At 53.0% G+C, this 20,767-nt stretch overlaps 1 protein-coding gene across 3 annotated transcripts in view; it reads right to left on the bottom strand.

The window, feature by feature from the left end:
- SEZ6L (seizure related 6 homolog like) overlaps positions 1 to 20,767 on the bottom strand; it is a 165,278-nt gene that overhangs the window by 9,195 nt on the left and 135,316 nt on the right. For all 3 annotated transcript variants that reach the window (XM_028528061.2, XM_036014924.1, XM_036014925.1), the window contains exons 10-13: positions 17,342 to 17,538; positions 11,675 to 11,869; positions 9,316 to 9,507; positions 856 to 1,050 (exon numbers count right to left, since the gene is read on the bottom strand). In XM_028528061.2, the coding sequence (XP_028383862.1) occupies positions 856 to 1,050; positions 9,316 to 9,507; positions 11,675 to 11,869; positions 17,342 to 17,538 (779 nt within the window). The remainder of the gene's footprint in view (positions 1 to 855; positions 1,051 to 9,315; positions 9,508 to 11,674; positions 11,870 to 17,341; positions 17,539 to 20,767) is intronic.

The following is a 20,767-nucleotide window of genomic DNA, read 5'->3' as shown; positions in this document are numbered from 1 at the left end:
CCTCCAGTGACCCAGGTGCACTCCTGCCCTACCTATACCAAGACTTCCTAATTGGTGCCTCCGATGTTCATTGTTACCGTGTAATGAAAACAAAACCAGTCAAAAAACTAGCTAATTAACTAACTGTTGTGGGTCTCAAAACCCCTCCCACCATCTCAAATAAAGGCGTTTGACCTCAACCCAAAGAGTATGGAGGTTCGAGCCGGAGAGGGCTCTGCAGGCAGGGAGACAGCCCCGTGGGGGCTGTGAGCCCACAGGAGCCTCTGCAGGGGCCACACCCAGTTCTCGGGGACACAGGTCCACAACACTGAGGCCACTTCAGACCCTGTTCGGCTATGCCAGACACATTAATACCTTTCCAGACACGTCGGCTTTAATTAAATCAAACATAAATTAGTTTTCATATTAAATAATTCCCCAGATCACACGGCACTAAAAAGCATTTGAGTTCATTCCTGCTACGTTCTCAATTCACCCAAGTGCTTTGTCCCTCTCAGCCCTGTGGTCCCCGGGAACCGAGTGGCTGTGAAAAGGGGGAGCAGGAGGCAGGAGACACCCCAGCCACGTCGTCAAAGCGAGTCAAAAGCAGAATGGCTCTCTTTTATGATAGAAACCTGGGCTTGAAAGAGCTCTTTGAGTAAGTCAAAATAAAAATGCTAAGCAAGAGGAAGGGATTGTATTATAGCTTAACGGTCAGTAATTTTTTCTCGCTCAGCGGTGCAGAGAATAATGGCGGTATCTTAGAGCTAATAAAACGCAGTAGCTAGGCTTTCTGGAACAGACTCAGAATCCTCGAAGGCCAGTCCTGACGCCTCCAGGTGCCCCGGTCCCCATGTTTCGAGGGGGTTCCGTTACCTTTACACACAGGCAGGGGCCCATTCCAGTGGGACGGCTGCCCCAGGATGCACCGAATGGTCACTTCGCCCATGAGCTCGAAGCCCTCGTAGCACATGAAGGTGAGGGACTCTCCTGGCAGGTACAGCCGCTTGTACAGGATTTGGTACCCGTTTTCTGGCAGCCCTGGGTTGTCACATGCCAGGGACTCTTCCGCTGAAATGCAAGACAAGAGGAGCCCTGATGAGGGGAGGCGAGCCTTTGGGGATTCCCACTCAGAGCCTGTGGGATCTGGCTGTGGCCACGTGGCAACCTTCTCTGCCTACATCCCCGCCTCATGCGGAACTTTCCCTGTCTCCAAATGCACCTCTCTCTCTCCCACCTCCAGGTGTGGGTTACACGTGGGCAGGGGAGGGTGCACTGGGCTGTGGAATATGGGTTAAAATCTCGTATTTGCTACTCACTAGTTAGCCGTGTGACCTCCAGCAAGGGCCACAGACTCTCTGAGCCTCAGTTTCCTCATCAGTAAAATGGGAATAATAGTAGTACCTATCTCACAGGTACTACTATTATTAGAAGATGAAATAAGAGAATGGTGTAAAATGTTCTCGGCATGTCCTGAATACTCTATAAATGAGGGATGGTGATGCTAAATGATGAAATATTCCTTCTGCTTCTCCCCTTACCTGCCCTCCCAGGCTGGATAAGTCTCATCTTTCAACACTCAGTTTACACTTCTCCACCTCCAGGAAGCCTTCCCTGATTCAGTCACTGTCCCTAATCAGTTGGTAGTCTTTCCAATTCTTTCTCCACCCCAGCTCTGCATACACTGTATTATATTTAATCATTTATTATTAGTTTCCCTTACTGGAAATGAGCCTGCTAAGGTTTGCCTGGAGCTCAGGGCTTGGTATATAGTAGGAGCATCATAACTAACCTCAACATATACAGTAGGAACACCATAAATAACGTCTGTGGGCAAAATATTGACTTCTCTGAGCCTCAGCTTCCTCATCAGTAGAACAGGTTCTCTTGTAGGGCTGTCATGAGGGTTGAACGAGCCCAGGCACGTGAGGGAGCCGCACAGAATGAGTGCCCAGTGGTCACCGGTCACCTGTGCGGCCTTGACGACTTCTGTCGTCTTTTCACACCAAGCGCACTACTGTTTACTTAATATGTTTTATCCTGTTGACCTGCTTTTCCACTGAAATAGTGCTACACAACTTAGCCTCGCCCTAAATAATATTTCGGTAATCACAGATTTCAAAGGTCCGTTTTCATTTTTCTTAACAAAACACCAAGAATTTGACCTGGGCACGTTCTCTAGCAAGCCGCTTCGGTACTACCGTGGTGTAAGTAACGCTCCCCGGGGAAGGCAGCCCGGCACCCCGCACTTCGTGGTTTATGAATCCGGGTCTAGAGCTCGCTCATGGATCAGCTTATTTTTGGTCCCGCAGACACTGCTCTGCCCCTCTGGGCCGGGTTTGTGCCGGGAGACGGGTCCAGTGTGATGAGCTGGGGAAGTGTGGTTTCCGTCTGCCCAGAGCCCAGTCTAGCGGGAGGGAGAAGCGATGTCTGGTGATGGTGACTCAGTCCAGGATCGGCTGTGATGGGGCAGCACAGGAAAACCTCAGCCGACCGGGTCACGGGTGGGAAGGTCAGGGGAGGTTTCCAGAGGAAACTGGGAAATCCAGGGCTCTGCTGGGGGAGAGTGAGGACTCAGGCTGGTTGGGGGTGGGGGGCCCCCCGTGAAGGTAGGGTGGGAAGGGGTGGGATGAGATGCTGATCTGATTGGCTGCTGCTTCCCACCTTCCTGGGTGGGTGGAGAAGGAAGGGATCCTTATGGCTGTGTATTACCTGCAATGTAGCAAAGTGGCCAGCAGGTGGCAACGGTTACTCAGAAGAGTTTCCCCACAACCTTTCCCGGAATTTCCTTTCATAACTGAACAGAGAAGCGAGTGCAACAAATACTTATTGAGCACCTTTCATGTGCCAGGCGCTGCTCTCGGCCCGGGCATACAATGATGAACAAGTTAGACAGACGTGGCCCCTGCCTTCATGCAACCTAACATCCAAGCATTCCACAAGTACTTTCTGGGCGCCAATCCGTGCCAAGAATCGCCCTGGCACCGGGGAGAGAGAAGAGGACGAAGAGTAAACTCCTAGATCCGGAGGCAAAGCAAGGTGTTGCCAGCAGGTTCAGGAAGTGGGGGGGAGGTGCCTGCAGCCGTTCTCCCCTGGCTGCGCGACAGTCCCCCCGGGGTGACTCGGTGCCGTGTCTCCATTTCCAGGCATTTTCGTTTGTCCCCCCAGAACATTCTTTTAAAGTCCCCCAGGTGAGTCTAAAGTTCAGCCACAGCTGTAGGGCTGACGGGCTTGGGGCTTAGAACTGCAAAAAATTAATCATTTAATTAATTTCCGAAATATTCCAACATTCGTTTCGTACCCGATGATTTATATATATTATTTCCAGTCCCTCCCAAATCCTTAAAGGTAACAACACTAGTGACCGGACTGGCCAGCATTTACTGAGGGCGCCCTGTGCGTCAGGCACCCCTTGGAGTTTTACATCTACGGTCTCGTGTGATTACCCTAACACCCCACGGCACAGATAGCATGATCACCACCCCCACGGGCATCCGGACAAGTAAAGCACAGGACTGATGGGCGGCCTGAATGAGTTAGTGGGAGAGAGAGGCTTCAGGTGGTCCGAGCCCACCATCCACCACCACACACCCTATGGCCATTTTACAGATGAGAAAACCGAGGCTCGGGGCAAGGCTGCCTGTGAAAGGCCGCCCCCCGACCCCCGCCAGAAGGAAGCAGCTGCGCTGTGATTCAAGTCCAGGATTCTCCGTAAAGGGTGTCGGTTCGATTTTGATCCAGCCATCAGCAAACGCGGGAGGAGAATCCCATGTGGGTTTCTCCCCTGGCGGAAACCAGCTTCCTTTGGAGGCGGCTGTGTTTGTCTTCGGCTCCCAGAAGAGGGCAGCAGAGTGACGTGAAAAGCGACTAGGGTTTGACGCTGGAGGCCTGCCTCTGCTGTGTGACCTCGGGCGAAGCTCTCCATGCCTCTGGGCTGCATTTTCTCGCCTGTGAGGTAAATGGACGGGACCAAGGCCCTGTGCTCAGCTGGGACACGGCTGACAATGCCATTCCCACTCTGAGGATGTCCCACACCTTGAAAAGGAATCATCTAAGGCAGGCTTTCTCAACCTGGACCTTACTGACATGCTGGGCTGGGGAATTCTCCGTGCTGGGGCTGTCCTGCGCCTTGTAGGATATTGAGCAGAGGCCCACTGGACACCAGGAGCACCCCTTGCCCACTCCTGTGACAGCCAAGAATGTCTCTGGAGAGTGGCATTCACGAATGTCTCCTGGGGAGCAACATCAACACTGGCAAGAAACGCTGGCCTGAGGTTTAAACAGTTCTGGCTGCACAGCCACGTGACTCCTGCCCATTCTCCGCCAGGAGTGCAGGGAGCTAGTCTGGTGGTCTGCAGATGTGACCACAACCCTCCCCTCGCTTCTGTTGTTTCATTCTCCCCGTCTTTAACCATAAGAAAAAAAAAACAACCGTGTATTTTTGGAGCACATTTGAGCAAAATGCTCAAAATCAGGTTTGCTAGTTACTTTTTTTATTGTTTATTTTAGAGAGAGAGAGAGAGAAACATCACTTTGCTCTTCACTCACCCATGCATTCATTGGTTGCTTCTTGTATGTGCCCTGACCAGGGATTGAACCCGCAACCCTGGAGTAGTGGGACGATGCTCTAACCAGCGGAGCTATCAGGGCAGGTTCACTAGTTATTGCTACAGTTGTTTTGTAATGTATCCCAATAAACAGTGTTAATTGAGCACTTGTTATATGCCAGACACACTGTTACGAGCTTCTATATCTATGGTTGGCATGATCATTTTCTTAGACTTTTTGATGAGGAACCAGCTCATGCGAAGCCACACAGCTGGTGAGTGGCAGAGCCGGCTGCACACCCGGACCTGCTGGATTTCCAATCCCGGGCTTGTAACGATTCTGCCGTAAGGAAGGGCCCTTCTCACGCTCAAAGGCCCTGAGTTACTAGGGGTTCCCTGAGCTACTGCTTTCTCAGAGACGGGGGTTTCTAAATGAGGAGAGGCGCCCAACTAGAGGCAGCACGCTGGCTGAGGTGAGGGCCCTGGGGACCGCTCAGCAATGGGAGCTTCGACTCAGGCCACCATCTGGCCGCATGGGCTCTGCCAGGGCCTCCTGGGGAGTCGCCACGTGCTTCCCTGGAGAGCCATCCATAGAGCCCTCACTGAACTCGTCCTCTCCTCAGTACTCTGGGAGTGTGGTCTGTGTGTTCTGGATGGGAGCCTGAGGAGTCGCTTACCGTGCCACCAGCAAGGACGGGAAGGTGCCAGGAAGCCACAAGGTGTAATAAAGGCCATGTGAGTTTTGCTACCAATAACAACAGTAATAGCAACACATACTGGACCCGAGGGATGCGAGAATTAATTGCATACAATCCTGGCAAGTGAGTTATGTGTTTGCTTCTCTAAACATGTAAACAGATCATTTCAGTAAGCTACAGCAGTTTCTGTGACAGCAGTAACTATAGGTGCCATGGGGATTTAGAGGAGAGAAATGTGGCCTAGTATAGGCAGTCAGGGAGGCCTTCCTGGAGGAGGTGACACTTATCCATTGTTATTTTATTCATTGATTGGTTTTTCCTCCTATCATCTCCAATGGACCACAGGCTCCATGAGAGCCTGATCATGTCTGTTTGTACATTGCTGTATTTGCAGGGCCTACCACCACAGTTCCCAAACTGTGTGCCAAGGAACCCTGAGGTGCCACCACAAACTCACAGCGCTGCTGTGTTTTGAAAACTTTGAGGCGACACAGTGGCATGTCTCAGACCTGTGGGAATTATTAGCTCCAGGAAGGTCCCATTTTCAACATTCCCTTTACTGAGGCTGTGTCTTTGCAAATCTGGGTGTTCCGTGGCTGCGGTGCTAAAAGGCAAGAACGGTGGCAAATCCAGGAGGCACAGGGACTGCAGGAGGCAGCGTCCAGCCAGGTGCCGATGCCTGAGGACTTCCGTGGAGCCCCACAGATGTACAGTTCCCGGGAACAGTAACTGTAGTTATCGAAGGACGAGGTGAAAATACCACCTTTTCTTTCCAATTACATGCGTTGCTTTCTCAAACAGCCACTAAATCATCCAGACACAGTTATTTTCTAAGGTGTTTGGGTCAAACTACTTGATTAATAGAATTGTGAGGTATTTTGGCCTGAGAAATGGCTGAGAAGATCCCTGAGACACTGAAGGTACCTTGAGTTGAGAAAGTCTGGGGACCTCTGCCCGGGCCCTGAGCCTGCATGCAGGCAGTGCTATTAAGTGACCAGATGAGTTGCCTCCAACAGCCCTGCCTGGCAGGGAGTATCATTTCCTTACCAGCCCTCAGATGAGAGCTCTGAGGCTCAGAGAGGGCAAGCTGCTTGCTCAAGGTCACCCAGCAGAGCCGGGAGTGTGTTCTGACTGTAAGTCCCTGCCTCTTTCCCCCGCCGATGCCTGACTGTCTGCTCTTGAAGTGGCTTGGACTAGGAGTGGAAGGCACCGCTTTGAGTCCCAGCTGGACCAAACCGTGGCCTTGAGTGAGCGGCCCCGAACAGAAGCTGTGGATGACCAGAGCTCACACGGTTTGCTCTGTCTGTCTCGTGAGCTTGTTGGAGGAAGATCTTGGCCAACAGTAAAGCATCAGAACTTCGCCGGAAGCTGGGGCTACAGTGATGAGGTGGGTGGATAACGTTCTGGGGGTTCATCAGGCTTGAGTGGAAACCCTAGGATCTCCCCTTCCCTGCTGCATGACCTCAGGAAAGTGACTCACCCTCTCTGGGCCTCCTTTGCCTGCTTTTAAGTGGACATGCATACCATTCGTGCAGTTTTGTGAGGGTTAAGCGTGTTTGTGTTGGGGAAGGCCACGGCATAGCGAAGGGGCTCATCAAATCGGGGCTGTTCACTGTTCAGGAGAGGAAACATTTAAAACTGTCTTCTGTCTGACACTGTCATGCTGGAAAATGCCCTCAGAACCCAGACTGCAACCTCCTGTCCAAGCCAGGCACCTCGCTACAAGAAGTCGACCACGCCCTCGCCTCAGGTGTCGTCCCCCGCCAGCCTCACCTGCCTGTAGGGTTGCTGGAACCACAGGTTGGCTGCTTTCTCAGGCTTCTGGGAGGATTGCGAGTGTCTGACACCCAGCTCCACTCGTGAACTCATTAGCATGGGTGTCACGGAAGCCGTCTCCCCTGAGCCCCGACGCTGAGATGTCAGGAAGAGGTGCCCCGAAGGGAGCGAGGCTCACTCCCCACACACCCAGCAGCCGCTGCAGCCCAGAGGGTCATGGGAGGCTAAGCCTCATTAGTGAAGTGCCTTTTCTCTTCTTAAAAATGGTATCTCCACCTCTCTGTGGTTGGCAATACACTTTGATTTTTAGCTTTTCACGCCTGGAGTTCTGCAGCTTGCATTCCTCACCCTGACCCATCACTATGAGGACTTCCCGGGCTCCCATGAGGAAGTGCCACAGGTTGGAGAGCTCAGGACAGCAGGGATGCGCGGTCTCACAGCTCTGCGGGCCAGACGCCCGTGACCCGGGTGTCGGCAGGGCCAGGTTCCCCTTGAAACCTGTAGGGGGCGCACCCGGCCTCGCTTCTGCCCGGCTTCCGGCAGTAGCCCGTGGTGCTTGGTGTGCCCTCCCTTGCAGGTGGAGCACCCCATCTCTGTCTCCACATGGTGTCCCCCCTCTTCCTGTAAGGACACCCGTCACTGGATTAGCACCCGTCCCCATCCAGTATGACCTCACCTTCACTGGAGGACATCTGCAAAGACTCTCTTTTTTAAAAAGGTCACAGTTACGGGGACTGGGGGTCGGGGGTAAGGACTTTGACATCTGTTTTTGGGGAACACAGTCCAACCCGTAACAGGAACTTGACCTGAAGGTCTGGGGAGTGGGGAGGGGATGTGGCCACAGTTAAGGGTTAGGGCTGCGATTCTAGGGGGACGTCCCTGCCACTCACGGCGAAACAACGGTGCAGACACGGCTGGTGGAGAGGAAACCAAACTTGGAGACCAGGGTCCGACCCCTCCCCGTGAGGAAGAGCTAGATCTTAATCCTACCTGCCTCCAGTTTCAATTTCTTCTACAGGCACAGGGTTACAGATATAAATACTGTGCACGCACACACACACAAACACTCACAAATATTTTTAGACGTAATCCGTTTGGCAATGTATTTTATACTTTCAGTAAATGATAACTAACTATTTTACCTGTTTTTCCCAAGCTGTAGTTTCCCTAATATACATGCACACACGTATATAATTCATATACACATACTACCCATTCGTTCACAAATATATCTGATGTGTTTTGCAAAATATCTTGCACAATCAACGAACAGCAACTCTCGGTATTATCTGAAAAAGGGGGCAGCTGTGTCTTATCTCTAGGGTACCCCTCAGTTGCATGGTGTCTCCCCGACTCCCTTGAGTTCTGAAATTCTAGAAATCCGACTGAAGGGGCAGATGGGAGCAGAGGGCCGTGTGGCCTGAGGTCCCTAGTTACACGAAAACAAAACAAAACAAAAGCTTTAACAAGCTCTACATTTTGAGGCAGTCCTCCCGGCTGCATCTGGAGCTCGAGGTGGCTGTGCCTTGCACGAAGGCGTTTGTAACACACTGACCACACGGTCCGTGCTGCCCACAGAGTCTAAACTCCAGATGCTCCGTGTGGCCCGGAGGCCACCTGCTCTCCCCAAACACTGAGTCTGGTCCCTGGTCGCCCACCAGAATCCCTGGCAGCTATAAACCTGCTGCCGGCACAGGTGACACCCCAGACCAGCTGCATCCGCATCCCCAGTGAGAGTCAGCTGGTTCCCAGGCGTGTAGGGCTGAGACACCTCTGTCTGGTAAGAAGAGGAACCCCTCCCTTTTTGGTGAGTGACCTGGGAAGCCTTTTTAGAGTTTTTGTGGTTAAGAAATCCAAACCAGTTTCTTTTTCCAACCAAATACATGGACGAGGCCAGAGTTGAAAAGGCCCTGTTTAGCACCTGGTGGACTGCTTGCTTTTACAAAGTTAAAGAGCCAGGGGGGTCTGGGTTTGCTTCCAGCCTCCAGCTATGTGGCCTGGGGCAATCAGTTCACCTCTCTGAACCTCCTTAAAAGGGAGCAGTAATGCCACGCCCCCAGGGCTCCAGGAGGGGAGGGGGCAGGGCGGGGGAGAAGGGAGGGGCACTAGGGGAAGGAGCTAGCGCAGGGCTGGGTACATTTACCCTAAGTGTTGAAGCTTCCACTCTTTCAGCGCATGTTAGCTATTGTCCTGTGATAGGAATAGTAACAAACTCTCCCACAGGGCGGAGGCCTCCCCCAGCGGCCCAGCCTTCCCCGCTTGGAATGAGAAGGCGGTGAAGCCGCGCTGGCGTCCAGTCGGCAGGCAGGACTTACAGACGCAGTGTGGCAGGCGCGATGTCCAGATGGGCGTGCCGGTCTCGCGGCTGTAGCAGGTCAGCAGCGAGCTGCCTTCCAGCACGAAGCCGGGGTTGCAGGTGTACTGGATGGTGGTGCCCACCAGCAGCACGGGGTCCGAGATCAAGCGGGTCGAGTGGTCCACTTCTCCGGGGTCCGTGCAGTACATAACTACGCGAGAGACGAGATCAGACCAAGTGCGCGTTAGGGCTCTCGAGGGTCACGGGCTTCCTGAGAATTTCAGGGTGAACCAGAAAGGTTCCTAACTCGGCTCTTTTCTGGTTTGGAAGATGAGGCATCTCGGGCTCATCAAAGGGGGCTGGAGAATGGGCCAGGGAGAAGGAGATTTGGATTTCATGCCACTTGCAGGAATTTGCCCAAAGAAAGGTTTGCATCAGAGCTTGAAACTCTATGTACAAGGGTGTGCATTGCACCATTATTTGTAACGGCAAAAACCCAAACCAAACCAAACCAAAACAAAACAATGCACGTTCTTTTACAGGGGAAGAGTTAAATATGGAACAGCCATTCATAAAATCCTGAGCAATCACTAAGGAGAACCAAGTGAGGGGGCTCACGGCTTCCTTTGTAGTGCTTGAATACAGTAGAACAAGCATCCATTACCTCTTAATTAAAAAATCAATGTAGAAAAGGGAAAACAATAAACCGATTAAGAAGAAGGAAGTAGACACCACGCGCGGTATGAAAAGACGCCTGCATTTCTGAGTTGCAGCTGCAAGGAAGTCTGTATAAGAGGATCCCCGTTACGGTAAGACTTCTGTAGCTATTTCCATGTGCATATCTATGTATGTCTGTATACAGAATACATTCACACGTGCATGCATGTGCCTGTGTGTAGCACATGCTGACACATGCGTGTGCACTTGGAACCATGTACAATGCGCTTTTAAGAGTGGCATCATTTCCAGAGAATAAGATTGTAAGGGAATTTTATCTCTCTTTCTACTTTATAATTTTACTCCAGCTTGGGTATAATAAGTAAGCATTTGTTACTTGAATAATTTGAAGTTATTATTTAAAACATTGAAAATAATTGTTTACAACATTTAAAACGTATTACATAACATGCATCATACTACTATATATGTTATCATGTATATAACACATGGGACAATACATGTCGATCATGTGATGAAATAGGTCACACTAATGAACACGTTCATTTTTAGTTTTCTATTGTGGGACACACACACAACCACACACACAACCACACACACAACCACACACACACAACCACACACACCACACACTGTTGCAGAACAAAGAGATCTGTGTGTGTAGCTGATGTCATGGATTTTTAGCAAGTTCTCTCACGTTTTCCCCAAGTACAATTTTCTTTGACGTCAGGAGACTCGTGTCAGGAATTATGTGCGAGCCCCACATGCCTTCCCACACCCTCTTTCTCTGATCACACTTAGTAGGTTCGCCTTCTGTGTGTCTGGGGTTTCGCATCTGCAGATTTGACCACCTGCAGGGTGAAAAACAGTATTTCCCGACTGTGCGCCTTGTTCTGTGCCATTTTGTATAAGGGGCTTGACAAAAGTCCGAGGGTTTTTGTGTCCGTCGGGGGTTCCTGGAACCAATCCCCGTGGGGACTGAGGGACGACTGTATTGCTCATTGTGCATTTGGTGACTCAGCTCACGCTGAAGGGGTCCCCCAGGGCTTCCCAGCCAGAGGGTCGCAGACCAGAGCTCTCTGTAGGAGCTGGAGACAAATGGCTGGAGGAGGAGGAGGCCACCTCCGAATTTAGCGCCTCCCCTGCTACGGAGGCATCAGCGAAGAAACCAGAAGCACTTCCTTTTTCTACCCTTTTCCCAGCCACCGGACTCAGCTGTCCCTGGACATGCCCGGCCCACACTCCGGAGGGGAGCGGGCCGAAGGAGCCAGGAGCCTGGGCTGGATGCTGCCTGGAGGGGTCAGCCACCCAGCACAGAGGCTTCGAACTGTGACCCCAGGGTCTGACTGAATTTGTTTTGCTTTGGCTCCTACAGGGATTTTAAAGACCGGAACTTGAATGATGTTTTTTACACAGGCTACGTGCAGCCCCCTTTGCCACAGTCCACACCCCTCCCTAGTGTCTGACAGGAGTCTATTTCACTCATTCACGTTACCAGCCAGGCTTCCGAAGGCACCTGAGTCTGAGATTCCTGCCCTGGGGCCACACGGTGACATCTGTGAGCGGCACCAGTGAGCTGGTGGGGTAGAAGGGAGGTCAGATTCTACTTTAAGTAATTCCCGTGCATCCATGAAAAAGGAGTCCCTGGGAGGGACTCACCACCCACTGACCTAGAGGAAGTGAAACAAGACTATGCTTACTTTTCTCACAAAACGGGGGGTCACTGCTCCAGCTGAGGTCCCACTGGCAGGTGAGGGTGTCGCTCCCCACGATGTCGTAGCCCGGGTCACACTGGTAGGTGATTCTGGCTCCCCGCACCAGTTCCGTGTGCGAGGTGGTCTTCCAGCCGTTCTGGATCTCGGGCAGATCTGAGCAGGAGTCGTTCCTCGACACCTCTTTAAAACAGAGACATTGTCCTTCAGTGTGGAGGTGGCCCTTTCACCAGTGTCAGAGGGAAAAACACACTCCCCAGACCCCTCAAAACAGTAGGAACTCTTCTATAGTGAGCTTCTACAATGACCTCTTCCCCGTGGGTCACTGAATTTACCAAACATCCTCCCGGTTCGATACAGTTACTTTAGGATTTAGAGTCGGACAGAATCCTCACTCTGCTACTTACCAGCAGCATGGCTGGCCACAGTCACTTCTCTCTGTGTCTCAAAGTCCTTGCTGTTCAGAAGAGCCATTCACACTCATGCCTGCCTCTCTGCCGTTGCCAGCTTCCAGGGTATCCCCCAGTTGCTGTAGCCTGGAATTCACATCCTTGTATGGCCCTGGCCAACACCAAATCGGGCCGACATGCACAGCCAGTAGGCTGTTGCAGACCCGATGATGTGTGACTCCCAAGGTTACCTCATCAAAAGCACGGAGGCTCTTTGCTGTGTCTATTGTATCGCTTTCTCTGGAGGCAGCGATACAATGATGTGTAGCCACCATGTTGTGAGGTTGCTCCAGCAGCCTCTGGAGAGATACATGCGGAGAGGCTGAGACCTCCTGCCAACAGCTGGCATCAACTTGCCAGCCACAGGAGTGAGCCATTGTGGCAGGGGAGCCACCAGCCACTGTTGACATCCTGACTACAACCTCATGACAGAACCCTGAGCCAGAAGCACCCAACATCAGATCTCAATTCCTGACCTGCAGAAACTGTGACATAATACATGTTTATTGCTAATTTTACGGGGAGGGGGGCGGTAATTTGTTACACAGCAATAGATAGTTAATACACTCAGCCTCATCCTAAGAATGTCTGTAAATCCATGGGTCTGATGGATCAGCAATACATAGTTTTGTAATGCAGATGAAGAGCAACACTTGACTATTAAAATAAGAACAACGGGTGCATTCTTCGAGTCACACTGCATTATCACTGGTGAACACTCCAGAAAATGCTCCTTGCATCTCGTTATCTTAGCGTCTTCCTCTGGAATAATTTTGTTTTTCTTTAGCAAACCCTCATTACTAAGATAGCAATCCAAAGCCCACTATTACTCTTCTTGCTTCCCACTGCACACTGCACAGATATTGAGAAAGAGCTAATTACGCCGTATAATTAATTTGCAGTTCTTATGTGCTTCTGGGGAAAGCAAAGCACCTCCACCGTCTGCAGGAGAGTCCTTCTGAGAAAGAAGCCCTGGTTCTTCCCAGGGTGTCATCATGGCTTTATGTGGGGAGAGGCGCTCTCGCGGCCGTTTGCACCAAGCGGGGAGAGGCGACGGCTTCTGGAATTGCTTGGTGTGGAACAGGAGCCTCTATTTTTAGGTCTTTGAAGAACCAGCCAAGCCCTGGATTTAGGACACAGCTGCAAACGCGCAAATCGTGGATGAAAGGGGAGAAACGGGGGCAAATACGGGGTGGGTGGGCCGCCTCGTGCCAAAGGGCTTTGCTGAGAAAGATTTGCTCATCTGACTTTTCAGCGTGAGCCCACAAGGCCATGCGTTCCTGGGAGACCCCCATCCCCTTCGTGGTTCTCATCACATCTGTGACCACTGGGTTGCTGCCGCCCTGTCGCAGAGACCGGACTTAAGTCTTGGCCTCACAGTTTGCACAGTCAGTGGCCTTGGCTCCGTCACGTGGCCTTCCTGTTCCTCAGTGACTTGACTCCACCCCCAGGGACCCTGGTTCAGGAATCTGCAGGGTCATCACACACCCCCGGTGGAAGTTCCGGGGGCCCTTACGTTTGCTCCGAATGAGAAAACTGGCCCGGGTGTTGGAGGGCTTCCCTCATAACCCTTTTTATTTTAGAAGCTGTGCGACTCCAGTCATGTCAATAAACATCTCTGAGGCTCTCTGTCCCCAACCATAGAGTGGAGACACAAACCATGACCCTGTCTATCCCTAAGGGCAGAGTGGATGCTCATTGATGTGCAGTTACATGGATTAATTGATTTGTTTGACTAGGATTTTGTGAGGACCCCCCATATACTAGGAGAACGGGGATCTGAAGTCATGGTTGCAGCTGTATGGGGAAGATCAGCACCATGGTCCAACTTGTGGGCGAAAGAAACACCCCAATGCACTGAATACGTGCCCCAATTCACTAGTCTTGTGCTCGTGGCAGACATTGCTAATCGATCGCAGCAATCCCTTTCACTGGATCAAGCTGAAACCCTCCAGTCCTACTCAACACAGCACTCCAGGGAGCTGCGGCCATGTGATTGGAGTTGACCTATCATACAGAGCTTATTTATTATCCCAGGGTGAGATGAATAAATACACAAGCAAGCAACATCTCTTTGAGAAACACTGCTCACTCCTCTCTGCTTTTTTGTTCCCATTCCCTCCCATGCACTTGGCCCAAGACACTCACAAAGCACACGAAGCGGTGATGGGAAGGGGCCTGTGCAAAGAATGATGGGAAGTCAGAGCCACGTAAGCCCATGGTTCTGACAGCAGCCATAGCAGGCAAGCCTTGATGGACGTCCAGAGCTGGGGTTCAGGCCTGGAGATCAGTCAAGAGCTCCAGAATTCTCTGCATGAGCACAGGAACCCCTGGCCCTTCCGTCTGATGCCTCTGCTGTAGGGAGGCTGCATCTGTGTCTGGTCAGATCCAGGCCTATGATAGCAAACACCACTCCCGTGCCATGGCAGACATCGCTAATCAATCCCGCCATTCCTTCCCCCTGACTCCAGACACCACCGCCTCTGAATTCTCTTCAACGTGGTCTCCAACACTGGCGGTCACAAGCAATTGACTGGCATCCAAAAGAAACACGGCGGCCTGCTTGCCTCCCCGGTAAAGTTAACTGTGCATTTCTTTAACAGAAATGAGAACCAAGGAAACTGTTCTGTCTTTTGTGTGCTGCCCACGTTAGTTTACCAGGCTGTGTGCCCCTGGGAGGCAGCCTCTGGAACCCCGTGCTTGCTTCTCCCACAGCATCAGCGCCAGACCCCGGCATTGCCTGGGGCCAGGCTCCTTCTCCCTTTCCCACCAGCCAGCTCAAGGGCGGCGACGGTGTTCTGTTCGCTCCCAGGTCCGGGTGCCTAGAGCAGGGCCCGGCATACAGGAGGTGTCGAGAGATTTGTGGGAACCAAAGTGTCTGGAAAGTGAAGATAATGCACTTGGAGAATAGAACAAAATAAAATAATGCATGTCAGCGTGCTTGCCAACTTCAAGCTCTCACACAAGTCTACGTTTCAGCTTCAGTTAATGAGAGCACCTCCTCTTCAAAGTGGCCAAAATGAACATCGGCCGGGCTTGCCAGTTCCCCTTGGGTAGCGGTGGATGGAGTCGGGTTTCTGCCTCGAGCTGAGTGCAGCTTTGGAAGACTGACTCAGGCACCAGAGGAGACGGAAGAGCAAAACTGTGACCTCATCTTTTGGCAGGGAAAGGGGGAAAAGTCCAAGGAGACAGACCGAAGCCAAGCCACCAGACGCTCGCCTTCCCAAGGCAGCTGACCCTGGAGGGCATGTCGCCTGGCCAGCCGGCAGGAGCCCTTCCCCCGTGCCCAGGGTGCCGCCTGGTTAAGAGTGGGGAACACGTGCAGAGCAGCAGCAGTAACACTCTGAGAGTACTTAGCAGCACGGTCTGGGGTGAAAAGGCCCCTGAGAGCATGAGAAAGAAGACCGACACTCGTGTTTGCCTCTCTGACAGTGGCCTGGAGGGCAGGCTGGATGAGAGACGCCCGCGGCTGGAAATGAACAAGGGACTGACCTCCACACTCGGGGGGCTCCCGACGCAGCTGGTGGTCAGAGAAGTGGCTGGATGTTAGAGGTGGGAGGGGCACAGGGGAACATTTTACTGCAATTGAGATAAGCAAGCGTTCAAGCCAAGGGGGACAAAGAACCAAATGCCTGGAATCTTGCTCCAGCCAGTTTCTTTGGTGCTGGGGGCAGAAGCGGGGGCCTGCCCAGGGAGACCCCCCTTTTCCCTCTCTGTCCTGGAAATCAAGATGACAACCTTGTTCCTGGGAGGTGTCAGCATGTCCCCCACTTTCTGGCTGAAGGTTGCCTGTTGAGATTCTCAAGGCAAATTCTCCAGCATCCTGGATGCCAAAAGGAGTTCGGTTTTAACTGCCTTCTTGTGTCTCCCAGGTTCTCTGCTGTTGCCAAGAATGTTGCAGGTGAAGAAACCTGAAGAGCTGGGAGCCTGGCTGTGACCCTTGAGTGTGACCCTGATGAGTAAGTCCCATCCGGTATCCTTGATGGCCCGGGGCTGCCCCTGCTGTGACAGGGCAGGGCTGAAGCAGACACTCTGTCCGCTCAGGTCCCCTCCAGGGCTGGGATCTGCTGACCCCTCATGTTGTTTCAGTCCGTGACCACGGGGAGATGGGGATACAAGCTTGAATCTGAGACATGGTGTGGAGGTCGAGTTGAGAGGGTGGGTGGGATACAGGCAGGGGAAGAGGATGCAGCCTGAGACCCCAGGGGAGATGCGGTTCCCTCTCCCGGGGTGGGCAGAGGGCGGGCGGAGCTGCTGGGTGGTGGCGGTGGTGGGGGGTAGGGAAAGGATGAGTTCTGCTTTGGCCCTGTTTCTGAGACGCTGATTAGAGGCTGCCCGGGAAGGAGTTGGGTGAATCTGGAGTGGCTGGGGGAGTCTGAGGTTGGAGGTGCAGGATAGATAGGTGTGGCTCAAAACCATGGGGCCGAGTAAGATCACACGGGGAGGGAGTTTAGACAGGGAAGAGGACGGGGTCCAGGATGGAGCTTGGGACCCTCCCATGTTTAGGTGCTGAGCCGAGGAGGGTGGCGGAGCCAATCACGAATTAGGGGGCATTGTGGGGTGGGGAGTGCATGTGGACAAAACAATAAGGGGGATGGGATGGTCAAGTGTGCACTGGGCTGGAACCTAGCAGGAATTTTTTTTAAGCTGGGGAGAGGTAAATGGTTTGAAAGCGACACTGAGGATCAAGGAAGCATCACCTGCATCTACTGGCCCTAAAGTTTGGGGGGTGGGGGAGAGAGGGCTGTCTCCGCTCGATGGGACCCAGGGGAAGAAGAGTCCTTCAGGGAGAACCAAGGTTCATAGGGTCAGGGTCAGGGACAGTGTTGATGAAAGAAAGTCCCAGCTGACAGCAGATGAAACGTAATGAGTCCTGGAGTGATGAGGCTTTATCTACTGAGTCCTGATACCAACCCTGTGGAGTGTGTCGTATCACTGTTTCTGCTTCACAGACAACAAAAGGGAGGCCCAGAGAGGCTGTGTGACTGGCCCAAGGCCACCCAGCCATGGACAGCGGTACGAAGGCTCAAACCCTGGTCCATCTGACTGAGGTCTTAAAACCTACACATACTCACCATGCCAATATATTGAAAGACCCGTGTAGCACAAACTGCCCCCTGAGAAAGATACATATGGAGGACATCATCTTCACTTATATCTAAAAACAAAGAAAACCAAAAAAACCCCTGCTCAACGCGACACCTACCTATGTAGTTCATGATAAATCCCTGGCCCTTCCCGAAGATGAGGCCGGCCGGGTCCGAGTGGAACTGGATGGTGAGGTCTGGCGTGGATGAGTACAGCTTCTGGGGGCCGCTGCTCCCGAGGTACTGGCCCAGGACATGGGGCGTGACCTCGTCCCCGTCGTAGACGGTCAGGATGTCGCTGTTGCTCAGGTTCAGGCTTGAGGGCAGAGAGGGGGGCATGGAGAAGCACTGTTAGGGACGTTCGACCAGCTTGTGATTTATTTTTTTTTCAGACAACACACAGTTTTTTAAAAAGACATTTTAAAAAAGATTTTATTTATTTATTTTTAGAGAGGGAAGGGAGGGAGAGAGAGAGAGAGAGAGAGAGAGAGAGAAACATCAATGTGCGGTTGCTGGAGGCCATGGCCTGCAACCCAGGCATGCACCCTGACTGGGAATCAAACCTGCGACACTTTGGTTCGCAGCCCGCGCTCAATCCACTGAGCTACACCAGCCACGGCTTTTTTTTTTTTTTGAGACACACAAGGGTCAGGGCCCAGGCCAGGGCCTGGGCGGGGTGGAAGTGGGCAGGGCTCCCAGTGTGATCGGGACGTGCGGGTCCTTCCCGAAAGCTGCAAGCCTGGTGCACAGATCGGTGGGCGGGTCGGGCTTTGGAAGGCTCATCACTCACAAAACAGCCTTCCTGTGCAGGGTCAGATGCTGCGTTGTAAGTAGAATTGCCTTCAATACCCCTGGCATCAACCCCCCGTTTCAGGGGTGAGACTAAGTGGTGGGCGCTGGGCTGCATGCTGGGGGCGTGGCCCGGGTCTTTCATTTTCCTCTGATGCCGAACCAGCTGGCTGCTTGCTAATTATCATTTGCATTTTCGTGTAAGGTGAACTGATGCTTCCGTTTATCCTGTGGGTCATTCCTCAACATCATCCTGCTTATCTGTTATGTTTCCGGGGGAGGGGCAGGCAATGGGCCGCTCCGGCCTGCTGTCACTCTGCACAGCCTTCAAGGTTGGCAACGTTTCAAAGACTCAAGCTCTAGAAGGCAGGCTGACACTAGATATGGGGACTGCAAGGGGCAGGTGACAACCCAGAAAGCCCTCCGGCAGGCCACAGACCTGTGTGCCCCGTTAGGCATCCTGGGTGAACTTGATCTCTGAGAGGAAGGACGCTGGCTTGCATCAGTCGTGGATAGATATTAACGCATGCCTCACGCCTTCCTTGCTCCTTATTCCCCTCTCTCTTCCTTCTCTTTCTTTCTTAGGCTTTTCTTCTTTTCTTGTGTCCTTCTCCCTGATATTTCTGAGCCCTACTATGTGCCAGGCACTGTGCTGTGCTCAGAAGACTGAGGAGTCACAGAGCAGTGATATATTTAGACCAGGAAGCTGGGATGGTGGTAGGAGTTACAGTCAAAGTAAGTGCACTAGAGGGCGTTAACTCAGACTGGGGGGCATCACGGAGGCCTCCCTGGAGGAGGTGACACTTGTGTCTGATCCTTAAGAAAGAGGACCATGAGGCAGATAAGCAGAGGGTGGGGAGAAAGCAAAGCCCCAGGCAGAGGGAGGAAGGGAGCAAGGTCCTGGCTCCTGAGGGATCTTGCCTGGTGGCCAGTGTGTGTGGGAACCCGGGGAGACCTGCGGGAGGCCCCCCATGAAGGGCTTAGGGAGAGAAGTACAGGCTGGGAATGGCAGACAGTGCCAGGTTTTCATCAGGAGTCTCCTGACTGAGCAATTCACCGCCAGAGGAGAGAGGCGGGTCAGGAAATCGCCCCGAGTGAAATTTCTGGAACTGATGCAGGCTGACAGCAGCCCTCCCCCCGCTGACAGCTTCATCCAACCTGGGCGCTGCGCTGATGGCTGCCGGCCTGGGAGTGGGGAGAAGGGGCGGGAACCACCCACGCTGGTGCGTCAGTTAGTAAGAACAAAGCAAAAACAATAGAAACACAATGTACCAGCTGAAGTCTTCCTTGCAGAGGACAGGGGGTGCACTGGACTCACCCCGATACCTCCCACAGCCCCTCCCGCAATGCCTCAGGGAAAGCTGCCCAGGGGCTGGCGCAGGGAGGCTCTGATTGCCTCTGTGATCTCTAGCAGCGTCCCCTCCACGACTGGAAAAACATCCTCCCCTCAAAGAGCTGTTCGGCTTCCCGCGACTCCTCCTCCCCCCTGCCGGTTTCCGGCCAGGCCACAGCCTCTAAACTCCTATTGGACTGGAATCTGGAGTTGCCACCTTCTCCTGCACACAGTCGGCATTCAATAAATGCTACGGTACAAAGAACACGCCGGGGAGTCTGTCTGAAAGCAGAATAGCGGGGCCGATGCCAGCGCTGGACCTGTGGTAGGGAAGAGCCTCTGGACGCGGAGAACCACGAAAACATCGATCGCTCGTGCACGTTCTGGGCGGGGCCAGTGTGCGCGGGGCGGTGACAGGTATCAGTTCCTTGCGCCGACCTCTCAGCTGACCTGCTGGTCACGCGGGCTCCAGACCTGGGGCGGCTGGGCTCTATTCTGTCACTCAGCGCGGTGACCGGATTGCAGCAGCGGTGACGTCACAGGCAGTGAGACAGGAGTAGGGGAGGGACGGTAGGCCGGCTGCAGAGGCTCACCCAGGGTGCCTAGCGACAGACCATCGTAGGGCGGGGCCAGGCCACCAGGGCTACCTCTCCTCCCCCAGCATATCACATGGTCACGCGGTTTAGACCCCCTGACCTTTTGAATTGCTGGCCACATGGTTTGGCTACTGCCCTGGCCTTCCTCCACTGGCGTGTGGCTAGTCAGGCAGTAGACCCCCTGGCAGGGGGCACAAAGGGGCTCAAGAAAAGTCTCATCGACTCCCATACAAGCCCTGGCATGACTGCCGCCTTAAGCATGAAGACAACAAGGTATTGAGGTTCTGACCCACATCAAGTCATCGCAGGAACAAAGGTTTGGGTGTGCTGTCCACAGAGAGACAGAGCTTTGGTCAAAGTGGAGGTGACTTCTAGGCCTCCCTTGTGTTCCAGCTCCGGGTCCGGAAAAGCAGCAAAACCAGGCAGAGCACACGGTGGCCTGGCCGACATCAGGACCAGCTGCGAGGGTTAACTCCTTGCCCCGGCGCCAGCCAATCAGTACAGACCATGACCCTGGAAGGACGCCCCTGGGAAGCTGAGAATACTCTACTGAGATCCTGCCCTGACACCTCCAGACAAAACCCCTCAGAACACCGAAGAATTCTCTCTCTCTCTCTCCCTCTCCCTCTCTTCCTTTCTCCCTCTCTCCTCGGTGCCTTTCTGCCTTTCCTCCCCCTAGGTGTGTTTCCTTTGTCTTTCTCTCTCCAAAGCTTCAGGGGCGCCTCTTCTTTTGCCTCTCGAACTCGCCTCCTGAGCCCACCCAGCCCAGCTGGCTCACTTCTTCTACCCCTGTGACTTTCTAAATAAACTGTTGCTTGTACTCAAGT

This window comes from Phyllostomus discolor, chromosome 13, assembly GCF_004126475.2.
Source record: "Phyllostomus discolor isolate MPI-MPIP mPhyDis1 chromosome 13, mPhyDis1.pri.v3, whole genome shotgun sequence".
Lineage (NCBI taxonomy): Eukaryota > Metazoa > Chordata > Mammalia > Chiroptera > Phyllostomidae > Phyllostomus > Phyllostomus discolor.
Note: the sequence above shows the minus strand (reverse complement) of the source record. Positions and strands in the feature narration are given on the sequence as shown.